Source organism: Muntiacus reevesi, chromosome X (assembly GCF_963930625.1).
Source record: "Muntiacus reevesi chromosome X, mMunRee1.1, whole genome shotgun sequence".
Classification (NCBI taxonomy): Eukaryota; Metazoa; Chordata; class Mammalia; order Artiodactyla; family Cervidae; genus Muntiacus; species Muntiacus reevesi.
In genome coordinates this window covers 148,456,994-148,476,405 of record NC_089271.1, presented here as the reverse complement: position 1 = coordinate 148,476,405, position 19,412 = coordinate 148,456,994, and the positions used below count along the sequence as shown (strand labels likewise).

The window sequence follows — 19,412 nt, the reverse complement described above, 5'->3', positions numbered from 1 at the left end:
AGCTGGCTGAAGGAAGGTAACTCTGAGGAACTCATCACAGAAATGTGTTTAAAGACTATCCCATCTCTTTCCACTGTGTGTTTTAACTGCAGTAATACAATATTTTCAAATGCCATTGATTTACAATATTTCACTTGTTCCAAAAAACAACCCATTTGGTAGACTGAACTAATATAATTCAATTTTGATTTTGTACATAATCATATGCATAATTTCTTCTCTTTAAGGACAAGTTCTTACCTGACTGTAAAAATTTAGGCTAGAGTCTGAAAAAGAAGTTTTGTTTTATAAAAGTCCTGTATTCCTCTTTAGTGACTTTATTTTCTAATGAAATGTAGTTGATACACAGCATTATATTAGTCTCGGATGTACTACATAATAACTGACATTTGCATACATGAATGAAGTGATCCCCATGATAAGTATAGTAACCATATGGACCTCTACAAGGTACTACAATATTGTTGATCCTGTTGCTTGTGTTGTAGATTACATTCCCATGGATTACTTACTATATAATGGAGGTGTATACCTTCAAATCTCCTTCACCTATTCCACCTACCCCTCATCTGCCTCCCTTCTGGCAACCACTCATTTGTCCTCTGGGTCTTTGAGTCTGTTTGTGTTTATTTTTTGATTTCACATCTATGTGAGATCATATGGTATATGTCTTTCTCTGTCTGACTTATTTCATTATAACGCCCTCTAGATCCACCCATGGTGTCATAATGGCAACATTTCTTCCTTTTGCTGGGTAATATTCCATTGTGCATGTATATGTATGTACATGTGTATATGTGCATATATATATATGTTATATATGTGTTTCACATATATATGTTTTATATAGATATATAAGTTTCACACACACACACATATATATATATATATATATATAAAACATCTTTATCCATTCATCTATTGTTGGACACTGAAATTGCTTCCATATTTTGGCTATTGTAAATAGTGCTGCAATGAACATGGGACTGCATATATCTTTTTGAATTAGTGTTTTTGTATTGGGGGCAAATACTCAGAAGTGAAATTGGTGAATCATATTTTTAATTTTTGAGGAACCTCCATATTGTTTTCCACAGTGGATGTACCAATTTACATTTCCATGGATAGTGTACAAAGGTTCTCTTTTCTCCACACCCTCACCAACATTTGTTATTTGTGTTCTTTTTGATGATAGCCATTCTATCATCTTAGTCATTCTGACATTCTAACATAGCCATTCTAGCAGGGATTCCCTGATAGCTCAGTTGGTAAAGAATCCACCTGCAATGCAGGAGACTCTGGTTTGACTCCTGGGTCAGGAAGATCTACTGGAGAAGGGATAGGCTACCCACTCCAGTATTCCTGGGCTTCCCTGGTGGCTCAGCTGGTAAAGAATCCGTCTGTAGTGCAGGATACCTGGGTTCAATCCCTGGGTTGGGAAGATCCCCTGGAGAAGGGAAGGGCTGCCCACTCCAGTATTCTGGCCTAGAGAATTCCATGGGGTTGCAAAGAGTCAGACACACTTTCATTCTAACATGTGTGAGGTGATGTTTTATTGTGGTTTTGATTTGCATTTCCTTGATGATTAGTAAGGTTGAGCATCATTTCATCTGTCTGTTAGAAACCTGTATGTCTTTGGGAAAATGTCTATTCATGTCCTCTATTTTTTAATCAGCTTATTTTGTTTTTGTTTTGTTTTGATGCTGAGTTGTATGTGTTATTTGTATATTTTGGACATGAACCTCTTATTAGATGTATCACTTGAAAATATCTTCTCCCATTCAGTAGGCTGCCTTTTTGTTTTATTCATAGTTTCCTTTGCTATGCAAAAGCTTTTTAGTTTGATGTGGTTCCTTTTTGTGTGTGTATTTGTTTGTTTCCCTTGCCTGAGGAAACATAACCAAAAAATATTTTTAAGACCCATGTCAAAGAGTTAGTCTGTGTGTTTTCTTCTTGGCGTTTTATGGTTTCAGATCTTACATTTGTCTTTCATCCATTTTGGTTTCGTTTTTATATATGGTGTGAGAAAATATTCCAGTTTGATTCTTTTGCACGTAGCTGCCCAGATGGTTGAATGGCATCACTGACTCGATGGACATGTGTTTGAGCAAGCTCTGGGAGTTGGTGATGGACAGGGAAGCCTGGCGTGCTTCAGTCTATGGGGTCTCAAGGAGTCGAACACAACACAGCTACTGAACTGAATGGAACTGTCCTGTTTTCACAACACCATTTATTGAAGAAGCTGTTTTCCCCCTGGTAGTATATTCTTGCCTCCTTTTACATAGATTAATTGACCATATAAATATGAGTTTATTTTTCTTTATTCTGTTCCATTGATCTATGTGTCTGTTTTTGTGCCAGTACCATGCTACTTTGATTATTGTAACTCTGTATTATAGTTTGAAGTCAGAGAGTGTGATTCTTCCAGGTTTGTTCTTGTTTCTCTTTCTCAAGATGTTTTTGTGTATTCTGGGTCCTTTATGGTTCCATACAAATTTTAGTGTTTTTGTTCCAGTTCTGTGAAAAATGCTATTGGTATTTTGATAGGAATTGCATTGAATATATAGAATGCCTTGAGGAGTGTGGACATTTTTACAATATTAATTCTTCCAATCCATGAGCACAGGATATCTTTCCATCTGTTTATCTCATCTTCAGTTTCTTTCATCAGGGTCTTATAGTTTCCTGAGTATGGTTTGTGAATCTCTTTAATTAGATTTATTCCTAAATATCTTATTATTTTGGATGAAATTGTAAATGGCATTGCTTTCTTAATTTCTTTTAAGACAGTTTCTTGTTAATGTATAGAACTGCAACAGATCTGTATGTTAATTTTGCATCTTACAGCTTGCTTATATTCATTGATGAGTTCTAATGGTTTTTTGATAGTATGATTAAGATTTTCTATATATAGTATTATGTCATCTGCAAACAGTGACAGTTTTACTCTTTCCTTTCCAGTTTTAATTTTTTTGTTTATATATATATTTATCTGATTGCTGGGACTAGGACTTCCAATACTACGTTGAGTAAAAGTGACAAGAGTAGATATCCTTGTCTTGTTCCTAATCTTAGTGGAAAAGTTTTCAGATTTTCAGTGTTGAGTATGATGTTAGCTACAGGCTTGTTATACATGGCTTCTATTATGTTAAGATATATTCATTCGGTACTCACTTTGTTAAGAGTTTGTATCATAAATTAGTGTTGAATTTTGTAAAATGCTTTTTCTGCCTCTATTAAGATGATCATATAGTTTTTTTTTCCTCAGTTAGTTAATGTGGTATATCAGATATCGAACCATCCTTGTGTTCCCCAGATAAATCCCACTTGATCATGATGTATGGTCTTTGTAATGTATTGTTGAATTCAGTTTACTAATGGGAAGTATATTTCCTTCAACCTCATTCTTTTTTTAAAATTCTGTTATTTTACTTCCTTTGTCTATCCATATATAAGATTTTGAATGAAATTTTCTTTACCTACAAAAATATCCTGATGAGATTTTTTGATTGAAATTTTGCTAAATCTATGAATAAATTTGGGGAGAATCAGCATCTTTATTATGCTGAATCTTTCAGTTTGTATGTGATACATCTCTCTGTTTATTCAGATGTCTTATTTTTTTTTCCTCAGAATTTTGTGATTTATAACATATAGATCTTACGTGTATTTTATTATACCTTTACCTAAGTGTTTTATTTTTGGAGCTATTGTAAATGTTTTTTTTGTGTTTTTTAAATTAATTAATTTATATTTTGACTGTACTGAGTCTTTGTTGCTGCATGTGGGATTTCTCTAGTTGCAGTGTGTGGACTGCTTGTTGCAGTGGCTTCTCTTGTTGGGGAGCACAGGCTCTAGGTGCATGGGCTTCAGTAGTTGCAGTACGTGGGCTCAGTAGTTGTGGCTTATGGTCTCTAGAGCACGGGTTCAGTAGTTTTGGCACATGGGCTTTAGTTGCCCTGTGGCATGTGGAATCTTCCCAGACCAAGAATTGAACCTATGTCTCCTGCATTGGCAGGTGGATTCTTTTTTTTTTTTTTTAATTAGTTGGAAGCTAATTACTTTACAGTATTGTAGTGGTTTTTGTCATACATTGACATGAATCAGCCATGGATTTACATGTATTCCCCATCCCTATCCCCCCTCCCACTTCCCTCTCTACCCGATCCCTCTGGGTCTTCCCAGTGCACCAGGCCCGAGCACTTGTCTCATGCATCCAACCTGGGCTGGTGATCTGTTTCACCCTTGATAATATACATGTTTCTATGCTGTTCTCTTGAAATATCCCACCCTCGCCTTCTCCCACATAGTTCAAAAGTCTGTTCTGTACATCTGTGTCTCTTTTTCTGTTTTGCACATAGGGTTATCATTACCATCTTTCTAAATTCCATATATATATGCGTTAGTATGCTGTAATGGTCTTTATCTTTCTGGCTTACTTCACTCTGTATAATGGGCTCCAGTTTCATCCATCTCATTAGAACTGATTCAAATGAATTCTTTATAATGGCTGAGTAATATTCCATGGTGTATAGGTACCACAGCTTCCTTATCCATTTGTCTGGCAGGTGGATTCTTATCCACTGTACTACCAGGAAAGTCCTAGATGGCATTTTTGTAATTTCAGCTTCCATTGGTGGTATATAGAAATATGATTGATTTTCTTCTGTGTGTTAGTGTTGTATCCTGCAACCTTGCTAAATTCACTTATTAGGCATTTTGAATTTTCTTAAGATTCCTTGGGGCTTTCAATGTACATGATCATCTCATCTGTGAATACAGTGCTTTGTTTCTTTCTTTCCAATCTGTGTGTTCTTACATTCTTTTGCTTGCCTTGCCAGGCTAACACTTCAGTGCAATGTTGAATAGATGTGGTGAGATGAAACTCTTTGTTTCCATCTTGGGGGAAAGCATTAAGTCTTTCACTATTAAATCTGATGTTAGCTGAAGGTATTTTACAGACATTTTTTATCACATTAAGTAAGGTCTCTTCTATTCCTAGTTTTAAGGGCTTCCCTAGCGGCTCAGATGGCAAAGAATCTGCCTGGAATGCAGGAAATGTGGGTTGTATCCCTGGATCTAGAAGATCTCGTGGAGAAGGAAGTGGCAACCCACTCTAGTATTCTTGCCTGGGAGATACCATGGACAGAGAAGCCTGGCAGGCTACAGCCTATGGGGTCTTAAAGAGTTGGACACGACTTAGCAACTAAACAACAACAAAAATTCCTAGTTTGCTGACAGTTTTTTTTAAACCATGAATGGATGTTGAATTTTATACTTTTCCACATTCATTGATCTGATCAGTTAGTTTTCTTCTTCAGACTGTTATAGTGTAGATTAGACTGATTTATCTTTATTGAACCATCCTCTTATTCACTGAATAAACCTCGTTTGGTCATGGTATATTGTTATTTTTATATATTGCTGGATTTGATTCACTAACATTTTGTTGAGGATTTTGTGTCTATGTTGATATTAGTTGTTGATCTCTCTGATTTTATAATCAAGGTAATGCTAGTCTCCTCTGGAAGTGTTCTACGTTCTGGAGCAGATTGAATAGAATTAGTGTTATTTATCAGACAAGACAATGGCACCCCACTCCAGTACTCTTGCCTGGAAAATCCCATGGACAGAGGAGCCTGGTAGGCTGCAGTCCATGGGGTCACTAAGAGTCGGACATGACTGAGCAACTTCACTTTCACTTTTCACTTTCATGCATTGGAGAAGGAAATGGCAGTCCACTCCAGTGTTCTCGCCTGGAGACTCCCAGGGACGGGGGAGCCTGGTGGGCTGCCATCTATGTGGTCGCACAGAGTCGGACATGACTGAAACAACTTAGCAGCAGCAGCAGCAGTGTTATTTATTCTTTAACTTTTTTGGTATAATTCACCAGTGAAACTATCTGGGTGAATTCAATTTCTGTAATACTTAGAGGACCATTGACATGAGTTATGTAATCTTGGGTGAATTTTGGTTATTTGCTATAAGTTCTATAGTTTTACCTTTCACATTTAGGTCACATTTACCTGGATTTAACTTTTGCATGTGATTTGAGGTAAAAGTCAAGTTTTATTTCTCCCCCATGTTTCTCTAATTTAATAAGTTTGATTATTTAAAGTTATTATCATTTACAACCATTCTGCAGTGCCTTCTTTGCCATATCCATATATGTATGCTTTTTTATGGACTCTTGATTCTGTTTTGTTGGTCTATATGTCTATCATTGGGCAATACCACACTTTGCTAGTTATGGTAGCTTGACAGGTCTCAATATCTAGGAAAGGAAGCCCTCCTGCTTTGTTTATCCTCCTCAAGACTTCTTTGGCTATTTTATGGTCCTTTCTATTCCTATAAAAATTTTAGAAAAATTAGTTAAAGTCTACCAAAATTGGGAAAAATAAAACAAAGAAATGCTGTTCTCTTCAGGAAGGTAGTCAAATTATTTAATCTAACATTGCTGGAAGTGGAACTACATTTGTTCTACTTTTTAAAAATTTGATGCAGCACTTTAGTAGGCAAGGTACCATGAAAGTACCAAGGTACACATCACCACCATATAAGATAATCTTAAAATAGTAGAGAATATATTTTTATACATTTATTTCTATTTATTTGACTGCACTTAGTTGCAGTTGGTCTTAGTTGGTCTTAGTTGCAAAATATATGATCTTTAGTTGCTACATGTAAACTCCTAGATGTGATATGTGGGATTTCATTCCTTGGCTATGGATCAAACCCAGGCCTCTCCTGCATTGGGAGCACAGAGTCTTAGCCACTGGACCACCAGGGAAGTCCTGCTAAATGTATTCTTTAAATCCAAAACTCAACTGCCAAGAAAAGAAAGGGTATCTCTTAAGCTAAAAATACTGAGAGACTGCAAACCCCTAGAATCAATAGGAACTACAAACAATAAAATCAAGTCTAGAAGTAAGTCATTATTGAAAATATTAGATCTTAAGTATAAATAAGTTTTATATACTTAAAAAATAAGATGAAGGGTTGCAAGTTGGACTGAGTAACAAGGTACTATTTTAAAATGACCAGGTGGATTAAAAAAGACCATTAAGAACTGCTAGACATAAAAATAAGGATGAAATTAGAAGTTCAATGGGTGAAGGTAAACAGGCTGAATCTAAAGAGTAGTTTAGTGAACTGGAATATAGTTGTGAATTCACTAATCAGTCAGGTTAGAGAGACTAAAACAGCCAGAGTTTCAGAAGATGATGATCAGAAGATGATAAGGAAAAACATAGAGAATCAATATGGAAAGGCATAATGGCAGTTTCTCACAATCCTCAGTCCAAAATCTCACAAGCAGTTTATTGCATCAAACGTTAGTGGTAGATGTTGATGGCAGGTATATGGGTGTTCATATCATATTTTCTTCAGTTTGACTGATTATTAGAAAATTTTCATAAAAATAAAATAAATAAATAAACCCCATTAAAGGAAAATGAATAAAAGTGAGAACAGAAATTTAAAAAATGAACAAAATTAGAGAGAATCAGCACAGACCTGATTTGTTCTTTTGAAAGATTAAACTTGAACATAATCAATCAAGAAAAAGCAGTGGATATAAACATATTAGGAATGCAAAGGATGCAATAGCTGCAAATACATCAGAGATAAAGATGTGGGAATATTATGAACAACATCAAAGTAGTGAATATGAAAACTTTAGTGAAAATAGGCAAAGTCTCAGAGAAATATTATTACAAACTGACTCAAGTAGAAATAGAAAACACAAATGGTTATACAACCATTAGAGAAACTGAATATGTAGGGAGATTTTTACTACAAAAGGTCACAAAGCCCTGAAAACTTTACAGACACTTTCTATCAAAAGGAAGAGATCACTGCCATCTTATATAAACTGCTTCAGGAATGGCAAAAAGAAGACATATTATCCTGTCTAAATTAAACTGTCTAAAATAAGTAGTTTATTTATAAAACTAAAATAACTTGATACCAAAACAAATAGCACTGACATGAATAGAAAATTATATACCAACCTCACTCATTCATGCAGGTTAAAAAATCCTAATAAAGAGTAAGTCCAACCACATCTTGTACATGAACGTTCATAGCAGCATTTTTCATAACAGCCAAGAAATGAAAGCAACCCAAATATTCACCAAATGATGAATGGGTAAATAAAATGTAGCATGGATACATGGTGCAATGCTATATAAGCAGCCACACAATGAAATCAGATCCATGAAATGACAAGGATGGACCTTGAAAACAATATACTGAATGAAAGAAACCAGCCAGAAAGACCACTCTTTTGGGTTTCTGGAGCCAGTTCCAACGCGTGGGTGTTGATTGGAGTGGGTTCACACTAACACCAAGCATTTCCCAGACACCAGCAAGGTGTCTGAGAATTCAACTCGATTCTGACACTTTTTACCCAGAGACAGCATCAGATTCCACAGGTTATGGGTTCAGTCTTAACAAGACTGCCCACTCCCTTCAATTTCAGATGCCAGTCACAAGCCCAGGTTGTTATCTGTGCTTCTGCCTGACAGGCTACAAATTGGAGGTTCCCACATCCCCTTTCTTTGGTTTGATTACTTTGCTAGGGCAGCTCACAGAACTCAGGGAAGCATGGCCATTTACTAGTTTATTATAAAAAGAGACAATAAAGGATACAGATGATCATCCAGATGGAAGTGGTATATGAATAGAGGCTGCACTACTGAGAAAGACGGGTTCCCAGATGGGGTACACACAAAAGAGAAGAGAATTAATTGTATATTTATTTCACCAGCATATGTTACTATTAGGTCAGGCTAGGTTATTACTTAAATGTAAAGGAGCCACCAGGGGAGCCCAGGACAAAACTTAATAACTTAGGAGAAAGTGTGGGAAAACAAACTAGGACCTCAAGCATAGGAAAAATTCTTTAAATAAAATACAAGAGCAAGCTACTCAGAAAAATGTTGATATATTACATTAAAAGTGAGAACAATTCTTCATTTAAAAATGCCATACAAAGAAAGAGAAACCAGCTATAAAATGTGATGGACTATTAGCAACACACACTACCAACAAATTATCACTCTCCTAGGTATGTGAGGAAGTACTGAGAAAAATCAGAAATATACAAACACTTCAGTATAAAAATTTCCAAAACCAAACCTAATCTAAACAGATAATTCATAGAAGAGAAAAATAAATGAGTCAAGTAGATGAAAGGATGGCCAGTTGATTATATTATCAGGGGCATGGAAAATCAAACCACAAGAGGATATGTTTTCCCTCAGATCAAGTGGGTGGTAGTCAAGTTGAAGGTGCCCACATCCCTGGGTGCATGCTGGTAAGAGCCTCCAAACTGGAAGCAACCCAGATGACCATTGTTGGTGGAACAGTTAAATAAATCATGCAATGGAACCATCTATGATAATGAAAACAAATGAACTAGGGCTAGTGCATTTACACGGATGGATGTGAAGTATGTATAAATGGAGTGAAAATAGAAGTCACCAAAAATGCACTCAATATGGTTCTGTTGATCAAAGTTCAAAACATGCAAAACAAAACAGTATGTCACTTAAGGACACTCACACACTCATAAAATCATATTTAAAAAGAAAAGAAGTGATAAACACTAAATTTGAGATTGTGCTCATCCCATTGTAGACGAGAAGGCTGCAGTAGAAGGGGGCAGGTCCTCCTCCACGTGTGTCATGTGTCGTGTAACAGTGGTATATTCTACCTCTGAAGCTGACTGGTAGGGCCATAGGTGTGTGTTGCACACATGTTATCACTGTATTGTGTAAAGTATCTTCAAATGCACTTGGGATGCCTTTACTAGAGCTTTCATAAGTATGACTGATCTTTGCAGGATTTAATCTCTCAGGCATCATGAGCCTGTCAGATACATCAAACAAATTCTTCTTGGGGGAGATTTTGGCCAATCATTTCCATGGTGAATAAAGGCAGGGCTTCATGTGAAGGCCAAATTGGCCATATTGTATTTGCAAGCTCTCCTTGTGATGTGCAGGCCAAGCTGCACAGGACTCATCCACTTTCTGCGGGCAGCTGCTCAAGTAGAGACATGCTCAGCTGCCTTCCCTTGGGCAGCCCAGCCAGAAACTGTTAACCTGAATCCTGGGACATTGGTTTCTAGGAGGAGCGCAGAGCAACCAACTCCTTGAGCAGTGGAGCTGTGACATGGACGAGGAAATTCAGCCTGGATTATTTAGCCTTGGACTTCAACTCAGCGTCACCAGCCCCTGTACAGCAGGTAGGAAGTACTCTGTATCAGAATTCCCAGGAGATTTCATTTCTGTTTGGTTTTGTTTTGATGATTCCACCATGTGTGTTCTTTTTGCAGAGTCTTAAACATAAAGACATGTACTGTGAAGAATCTTAAAATCAGCTCTAATTCAGTCTCCCAGAAATTGTGGTGTTTTTCCCTCTGGGGTGTGTTCTTGAATGTCTATGTATAAATGTATGTAGTGTTCATGCTCTTCAAAACTTGGACCATAGAGTTTGTTGGTAAATGTGTGGCAGAGATGAGGGTGGGGTAAATGGTAGACCAGGCACAGGAAGGGTCTGCTGAAGGAAGAAGGGATAGCCTTGTTTGTCTCAACTCTAGGCACTGGGGACAGAAACTCTCAGTTGCAATCAGAACCCCTCTATAAAGGGCCTTAAGCGGCAGGTGGCAGTTTTGACGTAGTATTCTTGTCTGTAAAGTGGGGATTAGAAATAATAGCTATGTTGAAGCCTGTTGTGAGGATTAAATGAGTTAATACATGTAACAGACCCTAGCCATTGACCATTGTCACTCACTGCACATGACATGAATGACTGGCAAACAGTGGACAAAAGCTAAATATTTTTGAGCAAAGGATGGTCATAGTCTAAACTGTGCTAACAATGTATTGTTTGATGAGAAAATCAACTTGCTGAACAGGATATGATTTCATTTTGTGTTTGTGGAGAAAGGTGTTTGGGAGACTTCCCTTCCCTTTTGCTGAAGGGACTTCTCCTTTACCTTTCATTTCATTCCCAAAACCTACAATGACACTTCAGAAAAGCTGGTCAGCAGGATGAGACTGGTAAATTCAAACAGTGAAGAGAGTCCCCAGAACTCCATGGCTTTCGACCACGAAGGCTTCTCAGTTGTTGCCTACAGGACAGTCCATCACAGCCATGGCCTTGGTGTCTCAGGTCATTGTCAATTCAGGGGCCACTGTCTTGGCAGAGGAAAAAGAGAGATGGCAGGATTGCAGGGTGTCACCTCTGCTCACAGTATACTGGTCAAGGCGAGTTAGATGGCGAGAGCCAAGTTGGAGGGAGTAGGGTTGAGGAGAGATTCACACACACACACACACACACACACACACACACACACACACAGAGTGTAACATTTCTGCATATGACGGCCCAGGAGGAAGGGACAGCAAACGCGTGAACCTGTAATCCACCAGGGACGTGCTGAATTTTATCGATGAGGTGTAACGAAAACCTTTTTGTTCTCCTCCTTCAGAAAATTCTCCTTTCAGAGGATCAGAGAGTGGACTATGTCCAAGTGGATGAGCAGAAGACACAGGCTCTTCAGAGCACAAAGCAGGAATGGACGGATGAGAGGCAGTCCAAAGCGTGACAGGGTTGGGCTGCTGGTGGGAGGCGGGGCTCGCTTTGAGTTTTTCCGCTGGAAGCCCACTGATGCTCAACACAGGTCAAGATGCAGAGAGTCTTGACGGAGACCCTCTTGGAGAGAGGACCCATTTGTACACACTGACTGGGGAGGAGCAGGAAGTGGTCTCCTCTCAGGGGGGCCAGCCCCTGCCCCGACCACCAATCACAGCATTTCTGGTCACAGTCACATGTACCTCTGCTGAGCCTCAGACCAATGTGGTGTTGGCTCCACAGTCATGAGCAGCAGAGAGAGAGGATTCCACAGCCATGAACTGGGATGTAGAAAACTCCATTTGGGCAGGGTGGGAACAATCGAAACGGAAGTTGGGTTAAACATCTCCAATGGAGCATTTGAAGTGCACATTAGAGCTGGTATCACTGCCCAAAAGATGACATCATTTGCTTCCAACGCTTGAACTTTTGATCTCTCTCCTGTGCTTCCATTGGAATAATAAATTATCCTAGGAGACATGCACCTGGACACCGTCTTGCCCCCACCGGAAGACACAGTGCAAGAGACCAAGCCTAGGGATGGTGACAGAATATGTACTCCTTACTCCTAAAAATCCAGGAGACAAGTATTTCTATCTTCCAAAGAAAGACAACACAAGTGATGGATGGGGCATTGAGTCCCAGGCTCCACGATGAGCAGATCACATGACACTGGTGGCTCTAAGAACATCGTGCTTAAGCAGCCACCCATGGCTTGGTGTCCCGTTGCTGTTGGCCTTTTCCCAGTGTTCTTTCACATTCATCATCTCATCTCTTCCCCTAAAAGATCTCAGAAGTTAGTCTTGGCAGAGATCATTGCTCCAGCTTTGAGGGAAAAGATGCTAAGAACTGAAGGAGGGAACACTTTGCCCAAGATGAATCATGCCAAGAGAGCCAGTCAGGCTTCTTCTGCAGTCTCTTGCTGCCTCAATCAGGGTAACTTTGGAGACCAGTGGTAAATACATGCAAACATGGGATGGCTCATTGTCCCCTCTCCTTTTCATAGAATTTTGAGCAGGTGCTTTTTATAATTGAAAGGTATGCATGTCAAACCAGGGTTTCTTCGTGTGGTGTTAAAACAGGGCACTCGAACATAATCAGCAGTTACCATCAGAGATACCTCCTGAAAATCAGTATGAAGTCCATTTTGGTTCACGTGGTCCCCTTGGCAGTGCATTTCCTGTGAGCCACCCTGGGGAAGACTATCCCTGGTCATCCTGTGCTGGACTTAAGCTTTCAAGTGATAGTTATGATTGGAAAAAAACAAACCCAGCCAGCTCCAGTATCAGGGATCTTGCCTAACTTTCCCCTTCTGCTTTAGTGGTGACTAGGTCCTGAGAGGGCAAATGTTCCCACTGTGCAACGAGGGCACCTTGTCACCCCTTCCTTTATGAGACACTGGGGTTCCAAGGAGAGGTACAGAAAAAAGGCTCAATTGAGCACAGGGTTTTACTTAATGCCCTTCCTGATTGTTCTGAGCATCTGCAGCTGGAAGACAAATTTGAACAACTGGGTAATAAATAGAGACTGTTATCCTGTCCTGCCACTGTGTCATACACATGAGGTGGAGGAAGTAGGCAGGCAGGTCTATGACAGTCAGCATTGGTCAGGGCAGTTGTAGGCTTTGCTACAGGGTTTCAATCTGCTCCAAACGTAAGTGCAAAAATTTGTTTTTTCAGATCATAAAAGAAGTAATTTTAATGTTCAAAATGATAGGATCTCGTGACATCATTTTCTTCCCAGAGCAAGATGGGGGAAATTGCCAAGTTCTTTAATTAAGTTGAGTATTTAGTAAGTCTGGATGGAGCCACAAGAGGGCTCCTGGACCCCATGGCCTGCTTCTCAGCCAGAGCCTGTTAAGGAGCTGCCTTCTTCGTGTGTGACTTGCAAAGAGTCACAGAGCCTCAGGCAAGAATCCAGGGGTACAGACAGCTAGTTCCCATAGATGGTGGCTTCCTCATGTGTGGGCCACCTGTGTTTAGATCACTGCCTGACAAAGGCCAGTGCAGAAAAATTTGTACGTCTGAGAATCTAGAACCTAACCACATTGAAGATAGATTGGAAAAGTAAATGCAGCTGAAATTATGTCAGCAGTGAAATGTCATCCAATTGACCAAAAAAGAAATATTTTTCTACAAAACATTTTCAGGGACATGTTTACTGCACTAAGCAATAGACACTTGAGTGGTGTGACTTTTTTGGAAGTGATTTGGGGTTTTACAAATATCACTTCACCCTCATTTTCAGGGTGTATGCGTTTATGTCTTGCTTTGATAAAACTGCTAATGGATGGCTACACAAAAACATAACAATTCATGGACCCAAAATACAGGTAGTTTTTGAGCTGACTGCAGCATATGCTCCTGAGAAAGGCACCATAAATCACAACAATGGATGCTAGCCAGATCTTGTTTTCTGGCAGAGATAATCCACATGTAATAAAGAGCTATGGTTCTGATAGGCTCGGAGGGATTTTCTTTTAAAAAAGAAATAATCTCTGACACCATTCCAACACAAGTGCACATGGCATGTCTGTGCACTGTGCATAGTACACCTTTCTAGAAAATTTGGGCGTCAACATAAAGGGGAAAAGGCATCAATTAATCCTCCATTGTTTTCTGTAGTTCCTTTTTGCTTCATTTCCTTCCGTCTCATTTCATTAGGAAATACCTTCAGGTCAGGGGTTGTGTCATGCCAAAAGGGGGGCTGAAGGTTTTCATGCCTGCAACTCCCTAAGTCCACAAGCCCAGGATGTTATGAGTTAAACTTTCCATGGGGAGGAGGAACTTGAGGCCCAGCACACAGCCCAGCTCCAAGGGCATCGAGTGACCCTGGGGACTGACTGTCCAGGCCACTTCATGCAGTAAACAGCAGCTGAATTGTGGCTTTTAGGTGCCGCGGGAGACTGAAGGCACCCTTCAGGCCTGGCTTTCCCCTCTCAAGACCTCATGCTTGGCTCCTGTTCAAACCACGTTTGTATCTGCAATCATGCTGATTTTTAAAAATTCACTGTTTTTACTATTTCATTTCTGGCATTAATAAAAGTTATAAGGAAGAATCATGACCTAAGCATTCTCTTATTTGTTTTAAGTAATGACCTCTGATTAAAACTCAGAACACATTTTGAAGGCTGAGTGTTGAAAACAGACTTTCCTGCTGTTATCAAGTACAACAGGCCTAACCTGACTCACATGGAATACCCCACATCCATGTTACTTTGCTGCAAGCAGTTCAGCAGGTGGCTGGAACAGGCACTGCTTCTAGTCAGCCAAACCATGTCTTTTTTGAGGTCAGAAACTAGCTTCTGTAGTTGACAGTAAAATCAGTGACCCTGCCAGATACCACAGATAAGGTGACCTTCGGAACTGATGCTAAAAGGCAACAGCACCCAGCCTGCCTCCCCACAGCAGGGGTCTGTTGTGCCCTCACCTCTCTTCTCCCCATGGTTGATGCTCCCAGTTGCCCTGGGTGCTGGGTCAGCAGTGTCTCTACGCCATGATGTAAGGCAGAGACAACCAGAGTAGCCGGGACTTGGGTTTGGGGGAACCAGGCCAAAGGCATAGAACCTACAACCAAGTGGATTCCTGGTGCTGAGAGAAAGGAGGAGAAGCCACGTGAACGTTCTCACCCTCCCTGGTCAAGGACAAGGCAGCTTACTGCAAATGGCTAACCTGAGAAGCACGGGCCAGGAAACCTAACATGAAGGTCTCTGAGCCCCAGGCCCCTTGAGCTCTGGCCCGCTTACTCCACCAGGAACCTCCCTAAGTTTCCAGTTTCTACTTTATTTTCTTTGATCTTAAATTGCATTAATTATTATTTCTTTATTTTAATTGTGCCATTTGTTTTTATAAATTTAGTTTTTATTTTCTGAGAAAGAGTGGCACTGCGCAGCCTGGAGCAGGGAGTCCGATGGGAGAGAGCAGAGCTGAGACAGAGACCCCTCCCACATGGGCACCTCACTGACGGCAGATGGGGCACTGGAGGGCCGAAGGGACAGGATGGCTTTTCCAATCAAGGCTGCTGCTCACTGGAACTCCACAAGGTTGATCGTGAACCCAATCCCACTCTGGCACCACACACGGACATCACTTCCTGGGAGACCTCCCTGGAGAAGGCAGGGCAATCCATGGGATGTGTCCCTCCATTTGGCTTCTGTCCAGCACTGTGTTCTCATGGTGTGTTTCATGGTCAAAACCTCTTATTTGAATGAGCTTTAGCCTCTGTTTACTTTCACACAAAAGAACAATACATAATTGTTTTATATCTGTCCTGAAATTTTAAATATTTCCATTTCTTTCGTCTTCAACATGAGTTTTAACTCATTTTCATACTCTATGGTGATAGAAGTCAGAATAGTGATTATCTCTATTGGGAAGAGGCAGGAAGTAAAACAAATTTGTAAATTATACTGTATTATAGAAGGTGATGAGTGGTGTGGGAAAGAACAGCATGAAGAGGATTGGTTGCCCACCAGGCTGTGGGGAGGGTGGCTGCAGGAGGAAGTCGGGTGAGAATATGAGACCTGAGCAGACTCAGAGATGAGGAAGGTGGCCAGGAGCTATACTTGAGAGGGTAGTCAAGGCAGGGAGAACAGACTATGCAAAAGCACTAATTCCTAAGAAAACCTGGAATGTTGAAGGTGCAGCCTAGAGGCCAGTGTGGTTGGCATGGGGTGAGCAAGAGTGAGCATAGCAGAGGAGGTACAGAGGCAATGGGGGTTCACAGATGAGAATGTGGGACCTTTCTGGGCATTATAAGGTCATCTGGCTTATACTCTGAGTGAGAATAAAGCCAGTGAAGGAACTGAACAGGGGAGACATATCTGGCTTACATTTTGAAAGGAAGGATCGCTGTAGCCACTAGAGCTGCTGGGTGCTGGCAGGTGAGATAAGTCCATCACCGTCACCCCCAGGATCATTGCCACCATCCCCAGCAGCAGCACCTGCCTCCCTCCAGCCCACGGTGGCAGAGCTCTCCTGGTTCTGTCATGGCAGACTCTGTTCACCCATATGGAGGAGCAGGACCGGGTCTCCCCTGCCACTGGCTTCAAAGATCCCCTTAAAACAGGCCAAAATATATGAAGCTCAGGCTGTGAAAAAACTGGGCATCAGGCCAGGGAGGATCAGCAGTGATCTCTGGGAGCCGAGACATGGAATAGACGAGCTGTGCAGCTGCCCCAGCTTGCTATCTACACAGACTGCCCAGGCCATGTCCAGCTGTCCCCCTGGGTGTTGAGGGGGGGTTGCAGAGCACAGGCTATTGGAGCTGGCAGGCAGTGGACCAGAGAAGAGAGGGCGGCAGAGGGAGGAGAGAACCCTGCATGTGGGCAGAGTCTGCTGGAGCCATAGCAGAAACTCTTCATTCAGGTGACATCATATAGAGGACTCAGAGGGATCTTGTCTCAAACTCCCACCAATCAAACCTTAATGCAAGACTCAACAGGATCAAAGTGTTTCTAAGTAAGTAAACAACATTACATTTTTTAAAGTTGCAGAATATACCTAGGGAAAAATATACCTAGAACCCAAGGAAAAGAATATGCCCAGAATCAGAAATATCCAAACCTTTATGAGGAGAGAAATCAATGGATAAAAGGCATCTCAATTGGAAAGGAAAAAGTAAAAGTATCCACAGACAACATAATTGTTTATGCAGATAATCATATGGAATCTACAAAATATTGACAAGAACTAATCAGTGAATTTAGCAAACTAAGTTTTTTATTTTAGTACAAAACCAAGCCAATATGTGTTGGGCAAGGATGTTGGGAATCCAGCAATTGGGAAGCAGGAATATTTTTTGAGAGAACGTATGATCAAGAATCTTTTTTTTTTAAGAGACTCTGTTTCCTCTCTATCTTTTGTTTTGCTGCATCTCACGGCCTGTAGGATGTTAGTTCCCTGACATGGGACCAAAGCCGTGCCTCCTGCAGTGGAAGCCTGGAGTCCTGACCACTGGACCACCAGGGAATTCCCTGTGTTCCAGAGTCTTTAAAAAGAAATAGAGAAATAAACATTTAGGTCAATATTTCTAACTTTTGGAATATATTAATACTTTCAGGAAATAACCATTAATGGAAAGAATTATATACATGAATTCCACTGAATCATTAACCAAAGAAATGAAAAAATTGTCAACAACTGGCAGAGTCCCTGGTGCTGGGAAAGTCTGAGGGCACAAGGAGAAGAGGATGTCAGAGGATGAGATGGCTGGATGGCATCAGAGATGCAATGAACATGAGCTTGGGCAAACTCTGGGGGACGGTGAGGGACAGAGAGGCCTGGCAAGCTGCAGTCCACAGGGTTGCAAAGAGTCAGACATGACTGGGCAACTGAACAACAAAAACAGCTGCCCAAGCCATGTTCTTCCCAATCAGTTTCATCAGTAATACAGCTGATATTTAGGTTGAAACACATGCAAGGGGGATGTGTCAAAGGCTGCAGACACTAAGCTGGACCTGTGTGAAAGGAGAGGTAAGGGACACACTGCAGGCGTGAGTGGGTGGTGTCAGTGAACTCCTTGTAGGGGAAATGATTCAGGTGGTCCAGCTTATAAAGCCACACACTTTCTTTCAGACTTCCAAAACACAGGTGCTGCTAGTGGTAAAGGATCCGACTGCCAAGGCAGGAGACACAACAGACACAGGTTCAGTCCCTGGGTGGGGGAAGATCCCCTGGAGAAGGAAATGGGAACCCACTCCAGTATTCTTGCCTGGAAAATCCCATGGACTGGGAGCCTGGTGGGTTCCAGTTCATGGGTCACAAAGAGTCAGACACGATTGATCCCACACACACATATACACATATATGTTTAATCCAGGAGAAAGCAGAGGTTAGAATAGTTGTTACAGTTCAGGACAGAGTGAGAGAAAACATGTGGAGGACTTCCTTGGGGGTTCGGTGGACAAGAATTCACCTGCCAATACAACAGACATTGCTTTGATGCCTGGTCTGAGAAGATCCAACATGCCACGGAGCGACTGAGCCCACGCCCCACACCTACTGAGCCTGTGATCTACAGCCCATGTTCTGCAATCAGAGAAGTGACCACGATGAGAAGCCTGTGCCCAGCAACTAGAATTTAGACCCCACTCCCTACAACTAGAGAAAGCTTGGGCACAGCAAGGAAGACCCAACACATGCAAAAATAAATCAATGAAATCAACAGGAGGGGAGGAGAGCAGGCCATCTTCTCTGAGTATAGGGCAGGGCAGAGCTGGGCCAAGGATCCTTTACAAAAACCAAGTGGGAAATAAAGCCTTGCAGTTGCTTACAGATGACTAAATGAGCTCTCTGTCCCAATCTTCCTGCAGGTAGTACGAAAGAGGAGCTGTGAGCAGGTTGTTACAGTCAGTTGTAAGTTTAGCAGATATAGGTTTCTGCCATCATTCCTGGAGAGAAACCACATCAGGGCAGATCCAGAGTCACATGGGTATGTAGAGTTGGTGCAGACACTCTGGTCAGATATGTGGGAACAAAGCCCAAACTGTACCAAGCAAGGGTCTAGAGTGTTGACTTCTGCTGTTGTTCATCCCACAAGTGGAAACTCATGAATTAAGCAGACCCACCTGAGGGTCTGACATTAGGCAGGAGAGTCAGTGGGACACCTAGGTGGCTCTGACTCCCACCTCCACATGCAACACCATGAGGACACCCTCATACACCCCACTGAGAGGACTGGTCACAGTTTCCCAGGAGCATAAATGCTGGAGTTCAGGGATGTGCAGTCTTCACTGGAGTCAGTCATACCAGGATGCTCCCTGCTATGGATTC

General features: G+C 41.2%; 1 protein-coding gene across 1 annotated transcript in view; it reads left to right on the top strand.

Moving 5' to 3' along the window:
* Nucleotides 1-14,671, top strand: part of GAB3 (GRB2 associated binding protein 3) — a 76,666-nt gene extending 61,995 nt beyond the window's left edge. The window contains exons 9-10 of the mRNA XM_065915438.1: nt 10,133-10,249; nt 11,498-14,671. Coding sequence (XP_065771510.1) covers nt 10,133-10,249; nt 11,498-11,614 — 234 coding nt within the window. The 3' untranslated portion in view covers nt 11,615-14,671. The remainder of the gene's footprint in view (nt 1-10,132; nt 10,250-11,497) is intronic.
* Nucleotides 14,672-19,412: the final 4,741 nt, after the last annotated feature.